Below are 24,745 nucleotides of genomic sequence, written 5' to 3' on the forward strand. Positions count from 1 at the left end.
ATTCATTCATTCTGTAACCGCTGAATACCTTCAATGCACAAGCCCGGGTGGTAGAAAGGAAAAAAGAAAAAAACCCACAGCTCCCGCTTGGAGGTTGCCTTTGATCTAGAGGGAGAGATGCACAATCTATAAACATATAATCAGGGCTGGTACACACTGTCTGGCCAGGCTTACTGTTAAATATTTGAATGCCATCCCCTTATATCATTACAAGTTGTGATTACTGCGGTGCGGGCAATGAAAATAACACTGTGATGGAGAATTGTGGGAAAGGAGAGCTGTTCTATGTGGGGAGGGCAGGGAAGACTCTTGAAGGAGCCGACATTTAAGCCAAACTGTGAAGGACACGCACACCAGATATATCAGAGCCTTTATGGGTTAATTTAATTTCTTAGCTGGAAAAGACTGGACCACTCTAAAGGTTAAGTAAGGGAACGATAGAAATTGGACTACAATTAGAAAGCTGACGGCAAAATAAAAAATGCAAGGGAACTGAATCTCTTGTCATTGGAGGCAATTATGCATAGATTGGCTGAACACATGACAAAACATCCAACAGTAAAATTCACACATTAGATTAGGGTTTGTATTAGGTCCCTTTCAAGCCTGGGATTATATGATGCTATGAAAACTGTACAAGTCTGTGCAGATCTTTATTCCTGTTATTCAAGCTGCCCCAGCTCTTTCAGATCATCCCAGCAATATCCTGCCCAGGAACACACTCTGCCCAGGAACTGTCTGGATTCATGTCTGAAGATGGAAGATGAAGTGACATTGACACTTAGATATCTAGCTGAGCATGCTCTCTGGGGTGTTAGTACCACACCCCGTACAGACAAAAGGAAAGAATATCTCCAGTACGATCATGGGTGACAGCCTTGTGTAACTCAATGAAGCTGTGAGCCATGCCATACAGGGCCACCCAAGATGGACAGGTCATGGTGGAGAGTTCTGACAAAACGCGATCCGCTGGAGAAGGGAATGGCAAACCACTTCAATATCCTTGCTTCGAAAACCCCAGTATGATCACAATCCTGTGAAAACATGGGTACAATCAAAATGTTAAAATTATGACCTCGTGGAAGAATTTTGAGCGATGTTCACGTCACCATTCTATCCTTGTAAATTTTCCCCAGATCTAAAAAATGCATGTTAATTTTAATGAAACATTAAAGTGGGAGTGGGGAGGGACTAACAAATGTGAGCTATTAGTTGGTATAGTAACATTTTTTTTCTAATTTGCAGTGATTTGGTATTATGACAGTCATCATAACAGTCACATGAGAGCAAATGTGTTTTCAGAAATCACAGGTTATTCTTCACCTACAACAGGACAGGCCACAGTAAAACCTTCTCTCCTCCAACCAACTAACCACGTGCCTCACAAAACTGCAGCAGCAAGACTGACAGATGGTCACGTCACCTCTCAGACAGTTGCCAAAACATCCAGCCCTGAGACCCTAACCACAAACACAACCATAGAAGTTCTAGCAACAACTTCCCCAGTAACTACAAAGAGCACCCTACCAACCTCTCCAACAACCCACACCCTAGTCACAACCCTGGCCACACCCAACAAGTCACACGTGACTTTTCCAGTCACTGAGGCTAAAGCTGGCCTCAGTGTAGGTCCCAGTTCACCACCAGTCACCGTCAACCCAGCAGCTCACACCACTGGAAACAGGCCGTCGACTGCCAGCCACACAACTGGGAAAACCACCCAACTCAGTAGCCAGACCACCCTTCCAGCAACTTTGTCCACCTCACCACACAACATCACAACCAGTCAGAAACCTACTCAACCCACCCACACCCCAGGGCCAACCACAGCCACATACAACACCACCCAAACAGCCTCGCCTGCCACCATAGCTCCCAGGCCCACCCTCGCACCGCAGCCATTGTCACCCAAGACGGGACTTTATCAGGTTCTCAATGGAAGCAAGCTGTGTATCAAAGCAGAGATGGGGATACAGCTGACGGTTCAAGACTCCGTGTCGGTAAGTCGGGGCCATAGGACCATAACAACAGCTTCGAAAAGTCTGAGTGAGAGTGCCTTGCTAAAAATGAACATTCCCCTGCATCCTCTGTCTTGCAATGAAACAGACACTTGCAAGTTCCTCTTTCTCCAAGGTCCTCTATTAAGAGAACCTGTTTTAGAATACCTATAAAAATAGACACTGATAGTGACTGTATGAACAAAGGAAAGCACACGCCAAAATTTTAAATATGCACATTCCTCACTTTTAGCCAGCATGGGCAGTGTGGGGTACGTCCAGCATTGATCCCAGCCTGGCACTGTCCCTCTGGATGACTTTCAAGCTTCAACAACTTTCCTGTGAAATGAGAGGTTTGCATTCAGTGGTTGTTACAACCACCTGTGACATTAATATGAAAAATCCAGATTAATGAGAAGATTGGTTGGAGGTATTGGGGGTGAGGGGTTAAGATTATTTGATTCACTGAAAGAATCACTATAAAAATTCTTCCTATCTTGCACCATTTTTGTGATTGCAAGTAAAACTTCCACATTCGGGTTTTTATTTGAAACAGAAGTTCATTAGACAGCAAAACATTTCCTGTAGTGTCTAGCATGTTTGACTGAACAAAAATTAAATTTCACAGTTTATCAAGGATATAGCTGCCACGAATTATCTCTGAAGGAACTCCTCACTGTGAGAGCACTCTTTCGTTTAAAAAAAAAATCTTAACAGATTGGAAATGAGAGGTGTCTTCCAGGGACTTTGAAATTCCCCAATGAAAACCCACTAGCCTCGAGTTTCAGACTCCTTTCTAGCCTGTGTTTCTGGTCTCCCAACTATTGAGCCCATCTATTTTATTTGGTTTAGGTCTTTTCACCTCAGAAATACTTCAACATCGACCCCAATGCAACTCAAGCCTCTGGAAACTGTGGCTCCCGAAAATCCAACCTCCTTTTGAATTTCCAGGGCGGCTTTGTGAATCTCACATTTACCAAGGTGAGGCTGAGATCCTTACACGAACAGGCTCTAGCATTTCTTTCCCTGCCCACCCCCAGCTGCCCCCCAGCATACCCCTCCCCGGCAGGGCCAGTGGTGCAATCCCACACTTCACTTTAAATTCCAGAGGAAATAGACATCAAAGCCTTTTGAGATGTTCTCTGATAAGAATGAGGGTCATAGAGATGGAGAGGAGGCAAGTGTCGACATCTTCTGTTTGCTCTCTTTCCCCTTCAGCCTCCTCTGTGCAGCCCAAGAAGGGCTTTGATGCCTCTGGAGGTGGGGCGCGGGGCGGGGGCGGGGGGGGGGAGTACTTTGCCTCCAGGTGGGGGAATTTGGCCTCAGGGAACCTGACCACAGTGCCCTATGCAAACCACCCAAAGGAGGAAGTTGTACCAATGAACAAACCCACAGAAATTTCCAGTGGGCACAAAAAGCAGTATTACTCTAACACCAAAGTCAAATGTCATAGAAGGCAAAATCCAGGGACTAACCAGGAGCTGGGTTTTCTAGGCCATATCCTGGAAGGGAGCAGACAACAGAATATAGTGGAAGAGCATGGTCATGAGCTCAGAGTCTCGGCTACCAGTTTGACTCTGTTACTGTTCTGCTTTTGACATCAGGCAGGCAGCTTAAACTGCTTGAGTTTTTTTATTTTTTTTTTTATCATTTGAAAAGTGGGAGAAAGGAATTAAAGATCACTCCTATAAAGAGCTTGATCCAGTACATAGAAAGTGGATGCACACTAGCTAGTCGCTATGGTTACAGTGACAGAAATGGGCAGACGTCGGGGACACAGTGATGGCCATTCCCCCTCTCAAAGGAGAAGCTCTTTCTGATTGCTGCCAAGTGTCTTACAGGCCAAGAGGATCCTAGCAGCTGGGACTCGGTGCAGGTCTCTTTTTTAACCTGTCTAACTGACCCCTGAGGTTAGAGGGTCTTGGTTAGCAGATCTTAGAGAGCAATGAGCACAGACTTTGGGATCAGACAAATGAAGATTGACTTTCAGTCATAAAACTTACTAGCTGCATGACCCTGGACTAGATTGGGGCATTTTCCTTGTCTATAGAATGGAACTAGTTATAGCTACTTAGTGGGACCCTTGGGAGAATTAGAAATGGCATTTGTAAACCAGCCTTAGCTATGCCCCCGGAGAAGGCAAAAAGTCCCAAAGAAAGTAAAAGTTCCTACCAGTCTTAGCCTTCTGGGGAATGTCTGCATTTGAAAAAAAGTTATTTGGCTGTGCTGGGTCTTAGCTGTGGTATGCGGGATCTTTGGTTTCAGTCTGCAAACTTCCAGCTGTGGCGTGTGGGACCTAGTTCCCCCACCAGGGGTCGAACCAGGTCCCCATGCATTGGGAGTGCAGAGTCTTTACCACTGACCACCAGGGAAGTCCCAGTTTCTGCATTTTAAAAGAGAAGTTGTTTCAGCCAAAGTGGGTGGCCATCCCAAAATTACAGGGGCTAAGCATAGACTTTGATGTATATTTAGTCTTAATTGCGAAGTAGTTGAAGTAGTGAAAAAGTAAAAATATCTTTTGTCTTGAAACAGACAATCCTTATTTTTTATTTTCCCACTTTTGGTGAAGACTTTATTTTTCCATTAAATCTGTATAAGAAAAATGCTAGCATATGTGTGAGGTGACGAGCAGCAGCCTCAGTAGTGAGGGGAGGAGAAGGAGGGGCTCAGGAGTTCTGGTCCTCCCCAGAGGGGACAGCCAGAGCTGCGGAGGCTGGTGGCAGGGCTGGCATCTAGCCCTGGGGACTGTCACTGTCTTTTATGGTGAGCGTTCACTCTGGAGGGTAAGGTGTCCTGAATGGCCACCGCTCTACTGTGCCAGTTGAATATTTTACATATCACCTCTATCAGGTGGTAACGAGAGACCAGTGTTGCCAGTGTTCAATAGAAGGCAGAAGTCCAGATCTTTTAATAAAAGCACATGACTTTTTAAGTGAGCAACACATTTAAAAAAAATTGAACACTGTTGACCCAACGAAACACAGTTGTAGGCCTGTGTTTTGGCCTCAGGACCCTGACACTGTGCCTTCTGCCCTAACAGGTGAACTATGTGAAATACCTTTAGGCAGGAAAGTCTAGATTCTTCCACAAGAGAAATGCGCTCAACACTTTAGTCACTTTTCACTTGTTGCTACCCTCTACGCCAGTGCTTCTCAACAGCAGCAGTATTAACACTTGGGTTAATACAGATGAGTCTTTGCAGTGGGGGCTGTCCTGTGCTTTGTGGGTTGTTGAATAACATCCCTGGCCGACACCTACTAAATGCCAGTTCAGTTCAGTTCAGTTCAGTCACTCAGTCGTGTCCGACTCTTTGTGACCCCATGAATCACAGCATGTCAGGCCTCCCTGTCCATCACCAACTCCCAGAGTTCACTCAGACTCGCGTCCATTGAGTCAGTGATGCCATCCAGCCATCTCATCCTCTGTCGTCCCCTTCTCCTCCTGCCCCCAATCCCTCCCAGCATCAGGGTCTTTTCCAGTGAGTCAACTCTTCTCATGAGGTGGCCAAAGTACTGGAGTTTCAGCTTTAGCATCATTCGTTTCAAAGAAATCCCAGGGCTGATCTCCTTCAGAATGGACTGGTTGGATCTCCTTGCAGTCCAAGGGACTCTCAAGAGTCTTCTCCAACACCACAGTTCAAAAGCATCAATTCTTCAGCGCTCAGCCTTCTTCACAGTCCAGCTCTCACATCCATACATGACTACTGGAAAAACCATAGCCTTGACTAGATGGACCTTAGTTGGCAAAATAATGTCTCTGCTTTTTAATATGCTATCTAGGTTGGTCATAACTTTTCTTCCAAGGAGTGTCTTTTAATTTCATGGCTGCAATCACCATCTGCTGTGATTTTGGAGCCCCCCAAAATAAAGTCTGACGCTGTTTCCACTGTTTCCCCATCTATTTCCCATTAAGTGATGGGACTGGATGCCATGATCTTCGTTTTCTGAATGTTGAACTTTAAGCCAACTTTTTCACTCTCCTCTTTCACTTTCATCAAGAGGCTTTTTAGCTCCTCTTCACTCTCTGCCATAAGGGTGGTGACACCCAACCCCAGCTATGATAATCCAAAATGTTTCCAGACATTGCTAAATGTCCCCCAAGGGGCAAAATCACCCCAGATTGAGAACCAGTGTGCTAGAGAAAAAGAGAGCCTTAAAAAAATAGGAATACATGTTAGTAATAACATTTTTGTTGTTCAATTGCTCAGTCGTGTCTGACTCTTTGCAACCCCATGGACTGTAGCATGCCAGACTTCCCTCCCTGTCCGTCAGCACATCCTGGAGTTTGCTCAAACTCATTTCCGTTGAGTCAGGGATGCCATCCAACCATCTCATCCTTTGTCATCCCGTTCTCTTCCTGCCTTCAATCTTTCCCAGCATCAGGGTCTTTTCCAATGAGTCAGTTCTTTACATCAGGTGGCTGGAGTATTGAGCCTCAGCTTCAGTATCAGTCCTTCCAGTGAATATCCAGGGTTGATTTCTTGTAGGATGGACTGGTTGGATCTCCTTGCAATCCAAGGAACTCTCAAGAGTCTTCTCCAACACTACAGTTCAAAAGCATCAATTCTTTGGTGCTCAGCCTTCTTTACGGTTCAACTCTCACACCCATAAACAGATGTTATAAAGAGAACCAAGTTGTAGGATAATAAATAGAAGCTGACTAGCAAGACTGATTTTTCAGCCAGTTTATCAATAATAAGAGTTTACTGAGCACCTACGTTGTCCCCAACACTGAGCTAGACCTAACGGGAGAAATAAAAGACATATAGGTAATAGTTTGAGGTTTCAAATCGCATACAATAACTCATAATTTTTAAAATTGAACACTGCCAGCTACAGAAACAAAGAAAAACCCCTCCCAGGAGGGAAGTTGTTGTTGACGTTGTTCAGTCAAGACTTTACTTATCTGTATCATATCTGTGTGACCATGGGCAAATCAACAGCTGTCTCTCTGAACCTGTTTTCTCAAGATGAGGCTGCTATGAGGATGAATTGGGCTGGTGTATGTGAAAGAGCTGAGCAGGGCATCTGGCCCATTTAGGGTCAGGACAGGTGGTTTTCCTTTCTCATTTCTGTTTCGTTTTTTAAAGAACTGAAAACCTTTCCATGTCAATGTCTCATTTGATTAAGATGACATGCTGAGAGTTGTTCAAACTCTTCAGCTGCAGGATAAATGTATCTCCTCTCACCCTCTACTACCCACAGTTTCCTTCCTGCTCAGGATTGTTTGTTTTAAAAACAACACATCTTTCAGTAACTGTGTAGAGTTTATGTTTCTGTTCTCGGTACTATCCCTTTCTCATTCACCTGGTTTGAAGGGCAATGTGAGCCTTCAGCACTGACTCTGGGACCTGGAAGAAACCAGGCACCCAGAGGGAGGAGCCCCAGGGCGACACAGTGTTAGCCACCGAGGTGTGGACAATGAAGAGTGCCCAACCACCTGGTGTTTCCCCAGAGCCTTTCGGGGCATTGGGAGCTGTCTTAGCTTACAGCTTCCTGAGAACTGTTATCAGCATTTATATGTTAACACCCTCAGGGGAGGCTGTTCAGAACTTCCCAAGTGGGTGGCCCACCATTCCTGTCATGCTTTCCCTTGAGGGGTTCCCTCTGCCTGGAATGCCCCTCCCACCCCTAATTCATCCTTTGAGATGAAATATCAATTCATCTTCACCCTAGGAAGTCTCCCCACCTTAGTCACCACCTCCATCCAGGTAAACTGGGACACTTCCCTCTCTTGGTTTCTGGACCCTCCATATATCCCCTGACCTCCACTAATGCACTTGCCACACATTTTGCCATCTTGAAGGCAAGATTTTTACTTATTCACACTCTTTAGTGCTCAGCCCTGACTTTACATATAGTGCGTGCTTATGCTTAGTCACTCAGTCCTGTCCAACTCCTTGCAACCCTTTGGACTGTAGCTTGCCAGTCTCCTCTGTCCAAGGGGTTTTTCAGCCAAGAATACTGCAGTGGCTTGCCATTTCCTCCTCCAGGGGATCTCCTGACCCAGGGATCAAACTTGTGTCTCCTGCATTGGGGGCAGATTCTTTACCCTCTGAGCCATCAAGGAGGTCCTTATACACAGTATATTTTTACCAAATGTTTGATGAAAGAATGAATCAATATGGAGTAAACCTAAACTTCACAGAGAACTTTGAGCAAAGGGGTCAAAAAGTAAATTAGCACCTCTGTGTAAACAGCCTCTTTAGCTTTTGTGACATTCAGAGTAGAGATTTCTTTCTTTTTTTTCCATTTAACTTTTTATTTTATATTGAAGTATAGTTGATTAACAATGTTGTGTTAGTTTCAAGTGTACAGCAAAAACATTCAGTTGTACACATACATATATCTATTCTTTTTCAAATTCTTGTCCCATTTAGGTTATTACATAATGAGCAGAATTCCCTCTGCTACACAGTAGATCCTTGTTGGTTATCTGTTTTAAATATAGTAGTGAGTACACGTCAATCCCAAACTCCCTAAATATCACCCCATATATCCCCATGGTAACCATACCTTGAGCAAAAGGGGCCTGATTGATGTCCACATCCTGAACATCTGTGATTGTGAAACTCCCATGATAGAATTTGCAGAAGTTGAGGAGGGGACCTTGGGCATCACAGTCATTGATATGCTGCCTTCCTGGGCAGGCTGGACAGATTGGCTTGCTCTGAACCCTGTCCTTTGCTAAGGAGGATGTTTAGGTTCCTTGAGCTAAAATCTTTCTGATGAGATATTGCAGAGTTCTCTTTCTGATGAGATATTGCAGAGACACTGACAGTGAGGAGCCACATTGTCAGCAGCCATTGGTTGAGTAGTGAGACGGTTCGTTAGCAAATGGTTCATTCAAATGGACATCCTGTAAGTGCTAAAGTACCATACTTGGCTCTTAGGAGTCCTTGGCCCTCTTTTGTCAATCCTGATAGGTACACACAGGCTTTTTACTTTATCTTTAAGAATCTGTCATGGTAGATATTCTTCATTCTTCAGCCTCAACCCCAAATGAGAAACCATCTGGCAGAGACTAACCTGACGGGTGACAAAGGAGAAAGCAGACGTTATAAACTGAATAATGTGTGGCATGTAATTTCCCTTGGGCTTTGGGTTAACACCTGCTTGAAGCTCTCAACCTACCCTGCAACCCCACTGCTCTTCTCTGCATCCCATCACTGAGAGCTGAAGTTTCAGCCAGCTTCTTTAATCCATAGGGCTAGCTAAGCTTAGCTCACTGGCTTGTTCTCTTTTTCTGTTGGTAGTGGATCTGAGCTCTAGGATATAGATACAAATTATCCTTTGAGCTCAGTGAGAGAGGTTTACTGGGATGGGAAATCTTTTTGTTAACAATGCTAGTTAAAATTTGAATGGAGACTTTGTGATCAGTTTTTTATATAATTCCTTCATTTGATCTTCACATCAACCTAAGATGTGAGGATTACTATTGCCTATTACTGTTGTCCCCATTCTTCTATTGAGTAAGTAAAAAATTAAATGTTTGGAATGTTCACAAAGATTCAACAACTCCACCTAGGTTACATGGGAACAAAGACATATTTTTTTTTTTTCTGCTCTTATTTATTTATTTATTTATTTTATAAGTTAATTTTTATTTTTCTTTTAGCATTTTTTTTTTAAATTTTAAAATCTTTAATTCTTACATGCATTCCCAAACATGAACCCCCCTCCCACCTCCCTCCCCACAACATCTCTCTGGGTCATCCCCATGCACCAGCCCCAAGCATGCTGCACCCTACGTCAGACATGGACTGGCGATTCAATTCTTACATGACAGTATACATGTTAGAATTCCCATTCTCCCAAATCATCCCACCCTCTCCCTCTCCCTCTGAGTCCAAAAGTCCGTTATACACATCTGTGTCTTTTTTCCTGTCTTGCATACAGCGTCGTCATTGCCATCTTCCTAAATTCCATATATATGTGTTAGTATACTGTATTGGTGTTTTTCTTTCTGGCTTACTTCACTCTGTATAATTGGCTCCAGTTTCATCCATCTCATCAGAACTGATTCAAATGAATTCTTTTCAACGGCTGAGTAATACTCCATTGTGTATATGTACCACAGCTTTCTTATCCATTCATCTGCTGATGGACATCTAGGTTGTTTCCATGTCCTGGCTATTATAAACAGTGCTGCGATAAACATTGGGGTACATGTGTCTCTTTCAATTCTGGTTTCCTCAGTGTGTATGCCCAGCAGTGGGATTGCTGGGTCATAAGGTAGTTCTATTTGCAATTTTTTAAGGAATCTCCACACTGTTCTCCATAGTGGCTGTACTAGTTTGCATTCCCACCAACAGTGTAGGAGGGGGAACAAAGACATATTTTAAAAATAATGTTTAAAAATTCTTAGCAACACTTTATTCTCCCAAATAGGAGATTCATCACTCTAACATTTCATAACCAACCAATGTATTCAGCAACCTTGTATTTTACTGATGGTGTAGCCCAAGAGTCAACAAACTATGCCCCCCCAACCAAATCTGGCCCACAACTGAAAAAATGTACAGACCACAAGCGGTACAGTCCACAAGCTGAGAATGGCTTTTACATTTTTTATGGTTGTGGGGAGGGGGGGAATGAAAATTCTATGACACATGGAAATCATATAAGATTCAAAATTTCAGTGTCCATAAATGTTTACTTTTGGAATATGGCCACACTTATTTGAGTGTATGTCATCTACAGCTGCTTTGTGCTAGAATGGTAGAGTTGAGTGGCTGCTAAAGAGAACCACAAAGCCTAAAATATTTACCATATGGCTCTTTACAGCAGAAAAAAAAAAGAAAAACAACTTTCCAACCCGTCATATAGAATAAACTTCAGCCTTGTTGCCATTCAAATTAGGCCAAATTCTGAATTTTCAAAAGAAATGCTTTGCTCCAGTTTAAATGAAAGACAATTTTATTTTCTTTAACACCACTCCACAGAAAAAGTGGGTACCATGATCTAAATAAGACTCATTCAATATCGGCAGCATACATTATAGAAAACTTGAAATCTCAAGGAAATTAAACATTCCTCTGATCTTTTGTTTATATAAATTTGCCGAACACATGTTATTCCTTCACCATGAAGATAGACAGCAGCTTTGTCAATATTTGTCTAATTTTGACTCAGTCAAAACAGAAAGATATAGGCTTGGGGCTCTGTCCTGTTACATCATGAGATGAACTTGCAGTGAGCATGGGCACTGCCATCTGCTCTGGAGGGCCTCGCCATGGGCGCTAGCCCCATAAAGCCCAAGTTCTTCTGGAGCAGGAACAAACCTTCCCATCAGGGCATGCCGTTGGTTGGGCCCATGCTTGCTTTAATGCTTCCCCTCCCCTCTTGGAACTCTTAGTGATTTTTCAAATGTTATTTATTCATTTATTAGCTGTGCTGGGTTTTCGTTGCTGTGCCAGGGCTTTCTCTAGTTTGGGCAAGCAGGGGCTACCCTCTAGTTGTGGTGCTCGGGCTTCTCATTGTGGTGACCTTTCTAGTTGTGGAGCACAGGCTCTAGAATGCTCGGGCTTCAGTAGTTGCGATGCCTGGGCTCAGTAATTGTGGCTCATGAGCTCAGTAGGTGTGGCTCGAAGGCTCCAGCATGAGGGCTCAGCAGTTGCGGTGCATGGGCTTAGTTGCCCTGCAGTATGTGGGATCTTCCCAGACCAGGAATTGAACCCATGCCCCCTGCATTGCAAGGTGGATTCTTAACTGCTGGACCACCAGAAAAGTCCCTTAATGACTTTTGATCTTGCATTTTTCATTTTGAACTAGGCCCACAAGTTATACGGGCTTCCCAAATGGCTCAGTGGTAAAGAATCTGCCTGCCAATGCAGGAGACGCTGGAAATGCAAGTACGATTTCTGGGTCAGGAAGATCTCCTGGAAGAGGAAATGGCAACCTGCACCAGTATTGCCTGGAAAATCCTATGAGCAGGGGAGCCTGGTGGGCTTTAATCCATGGGGTCACAAAGAGTCAGACACTGAGCAACTGAGCATACACGCACAAATTATATAGCCAGTCTTGCTTCCTAAAGATGATTCTGTACAGGCAACTACATTTCAGGGGATGTGAAAGGAAGTTCTTACACAACAATTTTTTCTCTGTAATTCCATATCCCATAAAGGAAAATGTTGAGTAAGATCCCATAGACAAGATCTTCCTTTGTCTCACCTACAATGTAAATCAGAGGTAGATTCCTGCCTCCTCTGAACCACTTTATTCTCAGTTGTAAAATGGGATAAGAATACTTATGCTGCCTCGAGGGGTTGTTATAAGGATCCAAGAAGGCAAAAAATGCACTTAGGAAACTGTAAAACCTTTAAAGAAATACAAGCCCCCTTTCTTTACAAGGAGGATAGATGCAAGAGCTGCCACAGGAGAGAGAAACTCCAGGAGGTCTCTCATGGAGCTCAGCCTGACACCACCACTGTTCTGCTGCTCCTTAAATCAGTCTCTTGCTACAGCCCAGTTTCCAAAAACAAAGCCCTCACATCACTGCCCTGCTTAAAACCCTTCAATGGATTCTTTCTGTCCTTAGGTTGGGGCAGGGATCTTATAACAGTGACTGTGGCCCTGATGTAGTACAGGACTCTCTCTGGCTAAAAGAGACCCCAATAAAAGAATAATCTGGGACTTCCCTAGTGATGCAGTGATTAGGCCTCTGCTCTTTCACTGCTGAAGGCCTGGGTTCAATCTCTGGTGAGGGAACTAAGATCACACAAGCCACACATTGTGGCCAAGAGGTAGAAAAAAATAAATAAATAACCTGAATAAACTGTGTCTGAAAGCAACTCAAGAAAGGCCTGGATCACAGTTGTTTTTCTCTAAAAAAAATGGATGATCCAAGCACATTGTCCAACTTTCCTTTGAGACCCAAGACTGAGTATCTTGAATGAATTACCTAGGTCTTATTCTTCTCCCCGGACCTAGAGCACTGCCTGGTCTGGGGTGGATATAAGAGAGGTTAAAGGCTAGCCAGGCAGCTGGGGGGTCATATCTTCCCTGCCACCTATTATTAGAGTTGTGACCTTGGGCAAGTCACTGAGCCTTCATCTCTTCTCCTAGTTGTTGTGAGGATTAAATAAGGTGTAAAGCAGAGGTGACTATCACACAAGGTAAGAAGTGCTGGGCACGAGGTGAGAAGCCAGAGTGTGGAGGTGCTTCAGTGAACCGTAGGATCCAGAGTTCGGTACATTAATAGCAGTGACCTTACTGGAACAATTTGTACTCTGGAACCCTTACTGTGTAAGGAATCATCATTTTCATCCCAAATAATATGCAAATGAACTAGATGTGGTCAAGATTATTATTGTCAAATTCCTTTGATGACTACTAAAAGTAATTCTGTGTCAGATTCTCATTTTGGTTGCTTTACCATTTTTGGCAACTCCTCTTACTTGCAGATGGTTTTCTAAAGAATGCTTAAAAGTGGTAATGCCATAAATCACCTGCTTTAAAAAATAAAAACTCTTTTCCCAATGTACCCTTTCATATCTCAGTTCAATTCCTTTTAACGTTTCATACTCTGACTCTCTCAGGAAGTTATAGGGCTATTCTGTAGGGAGTTTTTTGGTTTGTTTTGTTTTTCCAAAAAGACAATCTCTAGATAAAATGCTTTCTAATTCTGAACACAACAGCCTGAGGTCCTCTTCTAGGGAGCAGTCAGTAATCTCAGGGTTAACCATTTCTTTCCAGAATCCTTCATGGTTCCATCTAACTGCTTGGAGATATGAACCCATTAATCTGTTTAAAGTAATTGATAACCTTTCCAGGAAAATCCACACACATACACTATTTTGCATACTCTATTTTTCCCAGGGGTTTTATGAGTGAAGTGGCTCAGTCGTGTCCCACTCTCTGCAACCCCGTGGACTGTAGCCCACCAGGCTCCTCTGTCCATGGGATTCTCTAGGCAAGAATACTGGAGTGGGTTGGCATTTCCTTCTCCAGGGGATCTTCCCGACCCAGGGATCGAACCCAGGTCTCCCGCATTGCAGGCAGATTCTTTAACCTCTGCGCCACCAGGGAAGCCCATCAGATCCACCCACAGTAGCCTTAAGGATGAGTGGTCTCAGTTTAAATCCCTACCCTAAGATACTAATTACTAATAACAGCTTAATGTTTGCCCCCCACCCCACAACCCACTCACCTTCCAGATATATTTGCATTTTATCTGGGAAAAACATGGCCTAGCTGAAGGAACTCAGATTTTACCAGGAGAATTTGAATTTCAGGCTCTAGCAACAAGCATGATGTAGAGAAATTTTTAGCCAGGGGCAAGCCATTACTTATTATTTATTTATTGTGTGATGTATTTACTTTTTTGGAAGTTTTCTAGCCCAATTATGGTTCCATTACAACATACCCCCAAACCCCCATGTCAATGATTTAATAGCTAGAATCCTGCCTAAACAGTCTGTAAACTAGGATCATAAACAAAAAACAGAGATTACCCAAAGATTTACACACTACTGTTTTACAGGATGAAAACTCATATTATATCAGTGAAGTGGAAGCCTATTTGACTGTCTCAAATCCAGGTAAGTAGGTGGAGAGGCCTGTTCCACCAGCGATGATGCTATGTTTCTGGTTAGTTCATTGTTCATCTCACTAATCTGTGATGCTGCATTTGAGACGCAGGCAGGAGATACAATAGCACAGTAGTTAAGATAACAAGCTCTAGAATTGGACAGCTTGAGTCCAAATACCATTTATTAGCTGTGTGGTTTTGGGCAAATGTTTTCAACTCTATTTCCTCAGCTTTAAATGGTGACAGATGAGGTATGTCACCTGTCGTGACATATCTCATGACATGTCATGTTATGTCATGTATGACATGTCAATAGGTAAGTTAGTGTGGGAAAGCTAGTGTGGGAATTAAACAGGAAAATGCACATCAAGTACTTGCACAGAGCCAGACCCAGTGAGCTGACCCTCAGTGTGTGATGTGATCTCAGACACAGACGAATGTGCCGCCAGTGGCAGGAGAGGAGGGAACGTCCAGGCTGCCTCACTAACAGCCTGTGGGTGAATTCACTGAGGTCCACAGTCTGGTCCCTGGCCCCAGAAGCCCTTAGCACACCCTTAGGTAGCAGCTGTCTCTTCAAGAAACCTGGTGTTAAACCAAGGGTATAAACTAATGTATAAAAGCAGAATGCTAATCTGTTCATTCATGCTACTGTTTCTTATTGTAACTGCAAGGGGGCCAGAGAGATAGGTCCTCTTGGTCAATGAATTTTCTCCCATTTGGGAAAACAAGTATATTCAGAAAGGTACCTGGTGGAGGTGTAATTAGAACATGTGGAGTTATTATGTGATTTAAATGTTTAACCCCTGTGCCTTAAGCATTCACCTCCTTGAAAACGGTGTAACCTGCATGAGACAGTGCCAGTCTCTGCGTAGGTCCCTCTCTCTATCAGCACTCAGAGGGCTGGAGATGAGCCTCTCCCTTTTCATGGGTCCATGAATGACGCAACAACCCCTCCCAATGATGGGCTTAGTCCTTCCTTTTGCTCTATTAATGCATTCAGTGTGATAATATGCAAATAATCAACTCAGTAACTTTGCATGTCTCCGCTCTGATTAATTATTAGTAAAGAGTTCATGTGATTTTGACTCAGAGAACAATCTTACTTCTTTTATTTCTGAAGTTTTTGTGGGCACTGTGTGTGCGTGTGTGTGTGTGTGTGTGCCCAAGCATTGACAATTGTCCACATCAGCTCTGCCCCCAAATGATTTAAAATAACTGAAGAAAAGATTCCCAAAAGATTTGATTTCAGCCTTATCATATTTCAGTGTGAGTGAGGCAAACAGCAGGAAAAAGTCCCCAGAGAGCACCTGGGTGAGGTTTCATGAGGTGAAGGTGGCAGAACTCCAGAAAGCCACATTTAAGAAAGGCCATTGAACACTTCATGGGCCACCGAGCAACAGCTGGGGCTCAACAGCTATTTGCCAGGATTCTTACATGTCTCTATTTCACCTTCGTGTTTTCAGTGAAAGTTTACCAAGGAATGAAACATGCAATGATGATGTTTGAAACTGTGGTCGGGCATTCCTTCAAGTGTGTGAGTGAACAGAGCATCCAGCTCTCAACCCACCTTCAGCTGAAAACAGTGAATGTCCAACTTCAAGCCTTTGATTTTGAAGATGACCACTTTGGAAATGGTGAGTTATGTCACAAACATACACTTCTGAGAAAGTGTACCGGGGTAGTTTTAAGTTATTTTTGTTTGAAGCTTTCAAAGGAACAAGAATCACTTGAACATCCTGGAACAGTATGATTCCACCACCAAGCTCTCAGGGTCAAGTTTCTCTGACCAGCCCTCCCACCATTGTGTGAGTCAATAACCAACCTCAAAATCTAGCTAAATCTATTTTTGATAGTTGAGAGGTACTCCTAATGTCGTTGAGTTATTATGAGAGAGATGTTTTAGAAACTAAAATTCAATTCTTGCCCATAAGTAGAAATCCCTGTAACACTGTTTTCCTGGTGGGGAGAAAAGGAATTCCTACATGTCTTAACCCACTCATGTCCATTGCCCTCCTGTTGTAGGTTGCATTCTCCTTGTCTGACCAAAATACACGTTCTGACTCATTTATACACACATGCACATAATCAATCAAAAAGTCAGAAAATTGCCATCGGTAACCTCCCTCAAGATGGGCGGGTCATGGTGGAGAGGTCTGACAGAATGTGGTCCACTGGAGAAGGGAATGGCAAGCCACTTCAGTATTTATGAAAAGGCCAAATGATAGGATACCAAAAGGACAGGGAGGCCTGGCGTGCTGTGATTCACAGGGTCACAAAGAGTCGGACACGACTGAGCAACTGAACTGAACCTCCCCAAGCAAGCTGCTGAGTACTGGTAAACTCAAGTGTCTTTGGAGAACACTTTAAACATCCTGAATGTGAGTGATGGGTAAAATTCAAGATTTCGGAATAGATTCTTTCCCACTTACAGAGGAAAAAGATGTGATAATTCTAGACAGAAATACACTCAGCTGGACCTCCTCTTCTCAAATCCAAGCTGTGCCACCCGACTAGTGCTTCCTCAAAGTTAATCTTAGTTTTCATCAACTTCTGCTTTGGGTTTTTACCACAACAGAGGGAAGCAGGTTGTAGCAAGAAGACCAGGGACAGCCCAAGGTGACTTTCCAAAAAAGCCCTTTTCTCCCCACTGAGAAAACAGCGTTACAGGGATTTCTATATATGGGCAGGAGTTGAACTTTAGCTTCTAAAACATCTCTTTCATAATATGTCAGTGACATAATAGCACCTCTCAACTATCAAAAATTGATTTGGCCAGATATTTAGCTGTAAATTAAATTTCTATAATGTGAGTCTGATTTCTCTGTAAAGTTGAAGATGTGAGGGCAGAAAACTCCTGATATATTAACACTTGGTGAAAGCATTTAGCAAAGGAAGTAGTAAGGTGTTACTTGCTGTGGATCCCCTGATTTCTATAGGTTTCATCTGAGTCCTACAATTTCTATCTTCATTCTGGAACTTTACCACAGTCCAGATTAAAATTTAAGATTAAATATTAAAATTTGCTAGTAGGTATTGCCCCTACGTTGTCATCTTGCCTCAAAACACCCAGTTTGAAAAATTCTTTTTAAAATTCATTATGAAGTGTTGAAACACCTCTGTATTTAATCATGAGGTTTTAAAAACAGTACACACATTTGCTCTTCCTCCCCCTCAGAACCTGTATATAGAAGGAAGTTGAGCAGGTCTGGGAAACCACTTAGTGGCAGAGGTGAGAAAAGAAAACCTTTCAGCAGCACACCTGGCCTGCTATTAGCAGTGCTCACGAGGAGATGTGGAAAGCTATCTTACCATTTTTTCCTCTCCCTCCCCTGCCCTCTCATATAAATTGTCACAAAACCCTGTCTGGTCTACCACCAGAATATTTCTCTTGTTCATTCCACCATCCCTACTTCAGCTCAGCTCCTTGTTCCCAGTCCTTGTTTGTGCTCAGAGTTCACTAAAGATGCTCAAGTGTGAAGTCGTATGTCATCCTGTAAATAATATTTTCTACCAAAGAGAGAAGATGGGGAAAGGAATCAGTTAAAAAGTAAAAGTTCCCATACAGTATGGTGTTATAAAAGGCATAAGTACAAAGAGCTGTGGGAGTCAGAGGACAGTGCGACGCACACAGCACTGTGGGCAGGAGGTCAGAGAAGCGCTGGCCGATGGCTGGCCCTTCACCAGGCGCTCGGAGAACTGGAGAGGAGTCCCTCAAGTGTGAACACTCAGCCTTGTCAAAGAGAATGGTCATCTCAAACAGCAGGCTCCTGCCCCCACTTCTCAAGCTCTTCTCTCCAAACTCCGGGAGGCTGCAAAAGCTCTCTCTGGTGTCAGGAGCCCGGGCTGTCTGGCAGCCCCTTTCAAGAGGCACAGAGTTTAAATAGAATACTTTGGCCACATGATTTGGTGCAGATTTTGACGTTGGGAAACAAGGCTTCTTGGCTCACCCTGGCTCTAGAGTCAAGACACGATTCTGATCCTGACCCCTAGCCTTAACCAGTATTTCTCAAAGCTGAATCTGCCTCCCAGTCATGTCAGAATCACCTGGGCCCCACGTCTGACCTACAGAATCAGAATCGCTTGGGTGTGGGGCCCGGGGACCTGTGGTATAATATGCCCCGTAAGCGGCCAGAGGCACTGAAAGTTCCAGGGCTGCAGTGGCCCCTCCCCTTCCCATCTTCACCCGTCTGTGCCTGAGGCAGCAGGGACAAGCCCAGTACCTCCATCTCTCTTTTCTGTGAAGCCGAGGCAGGTGGGGGCAGTATCACTTCCCAGCGTCGTGGCCAGCCTGTAACACCTGTTACTCTGACTTCACTTGCAGCGGATGAATGCATCAGTGACAGAAACAGGAGAGAAATCCCTGTGGCTGTGGGCCTGAGTATCGCGGTACTGCTTGCCGTTTTGCTAACAGCATGCCTGGTGACCAGAAAGAGGCCCAGTAGAGGATATGAACGCATGTAAAGCCCCACCTTCTTCAAAATGTGCAAGGTTAAGGCCTTGGAAATGCTGGCTGCATGTTTAGCCTGAAGTGATGGGATCACATTTTCTAGTTGCCAGCCCCACCCTCCCAATCCAACTGGGACACCAGCTTTCCAACAAAGGCTGTCAAAGCTAGCTACGGGGAGCCCCCACCCCACTTCTTCCCGGGCCATATGGGCTTGAGTTCCATCCACACCTGATAATACAAACCTGGCTGGGAGAATTAGGGACAAGAGTCATGGATGTGAGCAGGGTCCTGTGAGATGGAGAAAGCAAAACACCAAAGGAAAAACTGTGGGAAAGGCATTTTCAAACTGCGCTGATTTTTCTTATAGGCTTCAAAGAGTCTCAAATTCTAGGCTTTTGTTTTGCTTTACTTTTAAAAAACCAATCCAGTTCAATGTAAATTCCAAAGTCATTTTAAACTTCTGAATTTTTCCCACCTCTTGATTTACTTAAATTACCAATGGTCTTAATAGGCCATCATTTTTAAAAGGACATATTCTACACTGTTAAAATGTATTATTAGTAAAAAGAAAAAAAAATAGAAACATCCCAACATTTCATTTTTCCAGTGTAAAGGATATACCAAAGATCTTGGCAAACAAGAGTCTTAATAAACGTTAGCTCTCCAGTTCCTTCACCTTCATTTGTTGTCTACCCGCATGACATCTTTCTGCTTTGTCTCTATTTTCCTTTGATTTTAGTCTCTCCTTGTTGATTTACTTGTTAACTTGGGCCATTGTAGGGGGTGGAAGTAGGCAAAGCATCTAAACAACCAAAAATGGCAAGAAGAGGGGGATCTACCCATTGTTGCAGGAAGGGGGACCCCTTCCAGGGCCCGAGAATGGGCTCTTGTCTAACACTCGGAAGTGAATTGTTCAAGGAGACACATGTGCTGACAAAGCAAGAGACTTTGTTGGGAAGAGGCGCTCCATGGAGGGCAGGAGGGTAAAGGAACCTAGGAGAACTAGTCTGCCATGTGGCTTGTAGTCCTGGGTTTTATGGTGATGGGATTAGATTCTGGGTTTTCTCTGGCTAATCGTTGTGACTCAGGGTCCTTCCTGGTGGTGCACGCATTACTCAGCCAAAACGGATTCCAGTGAGAAAGATTCTGGGAGGTTGGTAGGACATGTGGTTTCTCCTTTGACCTTTCGTGAGTTCTTCCAGTTGGTGGTAGATTGCTAGTTCCTCCATGTCCTTACCATGTCCTCCTGCTGTAAAGTAACTCAAGCAAATGCTTGTTACAGTGCCAGGATGGCAGTTCCAATCAGTGTTTCCCCTGACAAGATTATTACCCACTTTCCTTTTTTAGCAAACATTTACTGAAAAAAAAAAAATTGTAAACCAGAAAATTCCTGATTGGGAGTGATTGGCGTCTAGAGGGAAAGTTCTATCAAAATGTGGCTTGGAATGTTATTCATAGTTTTCTATTACGTTGACTATTTAAATAGCAGAACTGGGGTTGCTATTTCAGAGAAAGGGGAGAGTAATGGACTTCTGGATATTTTTAATTGTTTTTACTAACAGAAACTGTTGTTGTGTTTCTACGTTTTCCAGAGGTGTCATTCATTAATTTTAACAGAAAGTTTATGAAAGTTGGCAACCACTCTATAAGCACCACTTATCTGGGACGTGTACAGCTTTCCTTTGAGGTGTTTTAGCTCTCTCCACTTTCTCAGAAATGATGGGGGTAGGGAGGGTACACTGCAGCTTCAAGAGCTCTCCAAGAGAGGGTCAGGAGTTCCTGTCTCCTTACAATAGGAGGTATTGATGCAAACCTGGGACATGAGGACCCAGTGTTCCCCAAAGTGACTTGGGCTGAACAGCAAGGGCTTGGCCTTGGAGAGATGCCATCCGTCTCAATCTCCTCCTTCCAGCAGGTAGCAGCCCATATCTGCAGAAGACTCCCGTTTCCAGTTCAACCTCAAGTGTACTTGTTAGGTTCTGTACTGCAGAGCATGGGTTGTTTATTCAACATGCTGCTAACCGCCCTGTAGAATAACTAAAGGAAGGTTCTAGCATAGAAATTTCTCCCACAGCGGATGGAAGACAAAGTCGAATTAAAATTTAAAAAAAAAAGAGAGGTAAAGCAATTCACTTGAGTTTAATTTCCCTTTCTACCACCTTCAATGAATTATTCAGTGATGGCTGCTGCTTAGACTCCTATGATCTATCCCTCCCCCCCCCCACACCTATGATCTTTAAAACTGCTTTGAATTAACATTCTATTAACAAAGAACACATTTTATTTGAATAATTAGTAAATAAATGCCTGGCTGCATGATGGCCTGACAGTTCTGCCCACTATTGCAGTGATGTCCCAGGAGGGTCCTCTTCTGAGTGCAGGAGGCTGCTGTTAGTGTGACGTTCTCCAGGAAGCCTCACAGGGGCCTCTGATCCTTCCTAGCTACACTGGTCCCATGCCTTAGGCTGTCCTGATTTCTGCTCATCCAGCTGGTTCTAACTCAGTTTCTCCCTTCAGCTGATGGAGAACTGAATTTACCCGCCTCTCTCTGCAACCTACCTAGAGATAGTAGAAACCTTCACTAACATGCACCTGGAGATAACCTATCCATTGTTAATTTTGAGGTACGCTTGACCCTTGAAGGATGCCAGGGCTTAGGGATGCCCAACTTCCCACAGTGGAAAATCTGTGTGTAAAACAGAGTTGGCCCACCGTTTAGGTGATTTCCTCTGTACTTGCATTCTCCAACAATCCCCAATAGAGCAGTACTGTAGTATTTACTAGTGGAAATAATCTGCCTATAAGTAGACCTGTGCAGTTCAAACTGGTATCCTTCAAGGGTCAACTGTATTTCCTTCTCAAGAACACTGTTTTACAAACTGGAAGCCCACAGAGGACATGGTTTGGTATTCCTTTTACCTTGTTCCATAAGCATTTCCCTGTGCTGCTAAAGGTACAGCGTGTCATTACTGTGGCTGCTATCCTGAATATGCTGTCAATGTTATATGATAACTTACATAACTATTCTGTTATTACTGGGAATTTTTATCATTTCTCGGTCTTCACGATGATAATGTGAATAAAGAATTACGTGTGAATTACATACGAAACAAACATTGATTAACAAATGTGTATCAAGGTGTGCCTGAATTTTGGTGCCTCTTGTGTCTCCTGCATTGGCTGGTGGATTCTTTACCACCAGTGACACCTGGGAAGTGCTAGGGCTTGTAAAGGAGAAGTTATAATGAAAGAGTGAGATGAATAGGACATTGCACGCCCAAGAAAACAAATTGAGCATCAAAGTAACACACTGCTATACTAAATGGAAACAGGTAAAAGGCAGAATAGGTAGAGCTGAAAACTGAATTATCTTCATAGAGAAAAAGATGGAGATAATCAGTTAATGCAGATAAAAATTAAGCTTACATTATAGGAAAGCTGCTAGGTATTTAGATCATCTAAAGTAAGGATAACTGCTGTCTCGGAGGTACAGAGTTCAAAACTAAAAAGATGATATCTTTTAAGATGTAATATGTTTCCTTAAAAGAAATAATTGAAGTTGGAGATTGAAACTGCATAATGTATCCCAGGGGGGAAAAAAAAAAGCCTGAAAGTAGTTATCTAATATTGACAGGGGAACCAGTAAGATGGCAGAAGGGTGGAAGTGATATTATTTGAGTAAAAAGTTAATAGGCAGATTTCCTCAAACATGAAGTAATTCAAGGGAAACAGCACCAATGAGCTCTCCTTAAAGACACAGCTTGACAATGAAATTTGGTCAGAGAGAAGCCGCATTACACACAAGGATATCAGCAAACATCTCTTGGGATTAGAGAAAGCACAGCTTTGTTTTTTAAAATGTGCTTTATCTATTTGAAGAGTTAAGTTGAAAAAGCATTAAACAGTTATGGATCTGAGATTTTATCATTCCTTCTCATATGTGAAATGATATATGTACATGGTTTTCATCTCAGCATTATTTATAATATCAAAAGATTAAAAACAACCAAAGGTCCATCAATCTGGGACAGATACATCCTACAACAGAATACTATACAGTTATTAAAAAAAAAAGAAAAATGACATACATGTGTATGTATGTATAAGGAAAGTTATCCAAAATATCATTAAATAAAAAATGTATGATGCATAATAGTGAGTAAAGTGGGAAATAAAGTGTATTTTCACTTTTGCTTCTATCTGAAACATTGGATACACATAAGAAACTAAGTAGTTATCTAATATTGACGGGGGAACCAGTAAGATGGCAGATGGTGGAAGTGATATGTCTCAAGGTACAGCATTTTGTATTGTTTTGACTTTAAAACATGAACGTGTTCTATATTTGAAACAAATTTTTAGGAACCAAAGAAATCATAGTCACCAAATAGAATTGAAATATTGTAAAACTGAACAATATTTAAAAAAATATTTATAGCTGGCTCTTCCGAATTTGAGTCGGGAAGAACAGAGAGAGAAGGGAATCTGTTAGTATTAATCTTTCAAAACAGAATCAATAGGTAATATCTAAATTGGAAACACAGAAGTTAGGAAACACATCTCTATTTTACAATCTCTTAATGCATTTCATAATATTTTACTTATTTATTTTTATATCTTTTTTGAACCTTAAAGACATATTTTATGTAACAATATTTCCTATGACAAAGATAAATTTATTTCAAGCACAGTAATTCCTCTAGTTTTAATTTTTTTCTTTGAAATGCAAGTAACATTACAAAGAACAATTTTGCTTAAAATAGATTTTACATGATCCCATTTTATTTTTATTTATTTTAAAATTTATTTTATTTATTTCTATTTATTTTTCTACCCATCTATTCTTATAGTTGTAAAGAAAGATGCCTGCAAAAATGTTGTCCATGTTTTAGCAATGATAATTTCTGGGTAGTTGGTTTTCAGGAGACTATTCTTTTTCTCTGCTTTCTAAATCATTTTAATTATTTTTAATGAGCATATATCATTTTTTAAAAATACAGTACTTTTTCTTTAAGCATACACATGAGCACACACATGCATACACACATATGTGCAGAGGAAACAAATGCCTCAAAGATTTATAGGGATTAATCAAGTGGAAGAAACAGGTGATTAGAAAACTATTTTCTTTGTTAACTTTTCTGTATTTTGAAGATGTTTAAACAATGTCCTATTAAATAGTATAAAACTATATGGAAAGTAGATATGAGATGATACCACTATAATGACAGAAAGTGAAGAGGAACTGAAGAGCCTCTTGATGAGGGTGAAAGAGGAGAGTGAAAAAGCTGACTTGAAGCTCAGCATCTGACAATTTTGTATTTTTTTCCAAATTATTTTAACTTCTTACATTATGTTCTTTCTTACATAAGAAATCTATAGGTATTTATGTGTACAATATTATCTATAACAAAATTACATATAACTTTAACAAGTATGTAACTAACAAAATTATCACATACCCAAAAGGATTCCTGGAAAACGACATTTTCTTGTCCCTCCTCTAAGAGATAAAGCACTTTAACTAGCTTTAACAGTTTCTTATGGTGCCTATCACTGTAATTCTCTAAAAAAATAATTAAAAGCTTATCCTATTTCTTAATCTATCAGCTTTGAACCTCTTGCTATGGAAGATAAGGATTTCATACTCTTAAACCATCCTTTTTATGATTATATCATTGTTTTTTGTTAAATCAATAAGGTATGCATCATTATAGTGTAAATATTTTTCACTGTCAAATCAAAGTACATACTACAAGCACAGCTCCCA

At 42.2% G+C, this 24,745-nt stretch overlaps 1 protein-coding gene across 3 annotated transcripts in view; it reads left to right on the forward strand.

Moving 5' to 3' along the window:
• LAMP3 (lysosomal associated membrane protein 3) overlaps nucleotides 1-24,745 on the forward strand; it is a 32,958-nt gene that overhangs the window by 5,445 nt on the left and 2,768 nt on the right. Inside the window, exons 2-6 of one of the 3 annotated variants that reach the window (XM_013964200.2) lie at nucleotides 1,246-2,000; nucleotides 2,850-2,978; nucleotides 14,481-14,538; nucleotides 15,992-16,162; nucleotides 18,850-19,016. In XM_013964200.2, the coding sequence (XP_013819654.1) occupies nucleotides 1,246-2,000; nucleotides 2,850-2,978; nucleotides 14,481-14,538; nucleotides 15,992-16,162; nucleotides 18,850-18,989 (1,253 nt within the window). In that variant the 3' untranslated portion in view covers nucleotides 18,990-19,016. Of the gene's footprint in view, nucleotides 1-1,245; nucleotides 2,001-2,849; nucleotides 2,979-14,480; nucleotides 14,539-15,991; nucleotides 16,163-18,849; nucleotides 22,079-24,745 lie in introns of those variants that run through there. The other 2 variants (XM_013964197.2, XM_013964202.2) reach the window with 2 other exon arrangements.

Source organism: Capra hircus, chromosome 1 (assembly GCF_001704415.2).
Source record: "Capra hircus breed San Clemente chromosome 1, ASM170441v1, whole genome shotgun sequence".
Lineage (NCBI taxonomy): Eukaryota > Metazoa > Chordata > Mammalia > Artiodactyla > Bovidae > Capra > Capra hircus.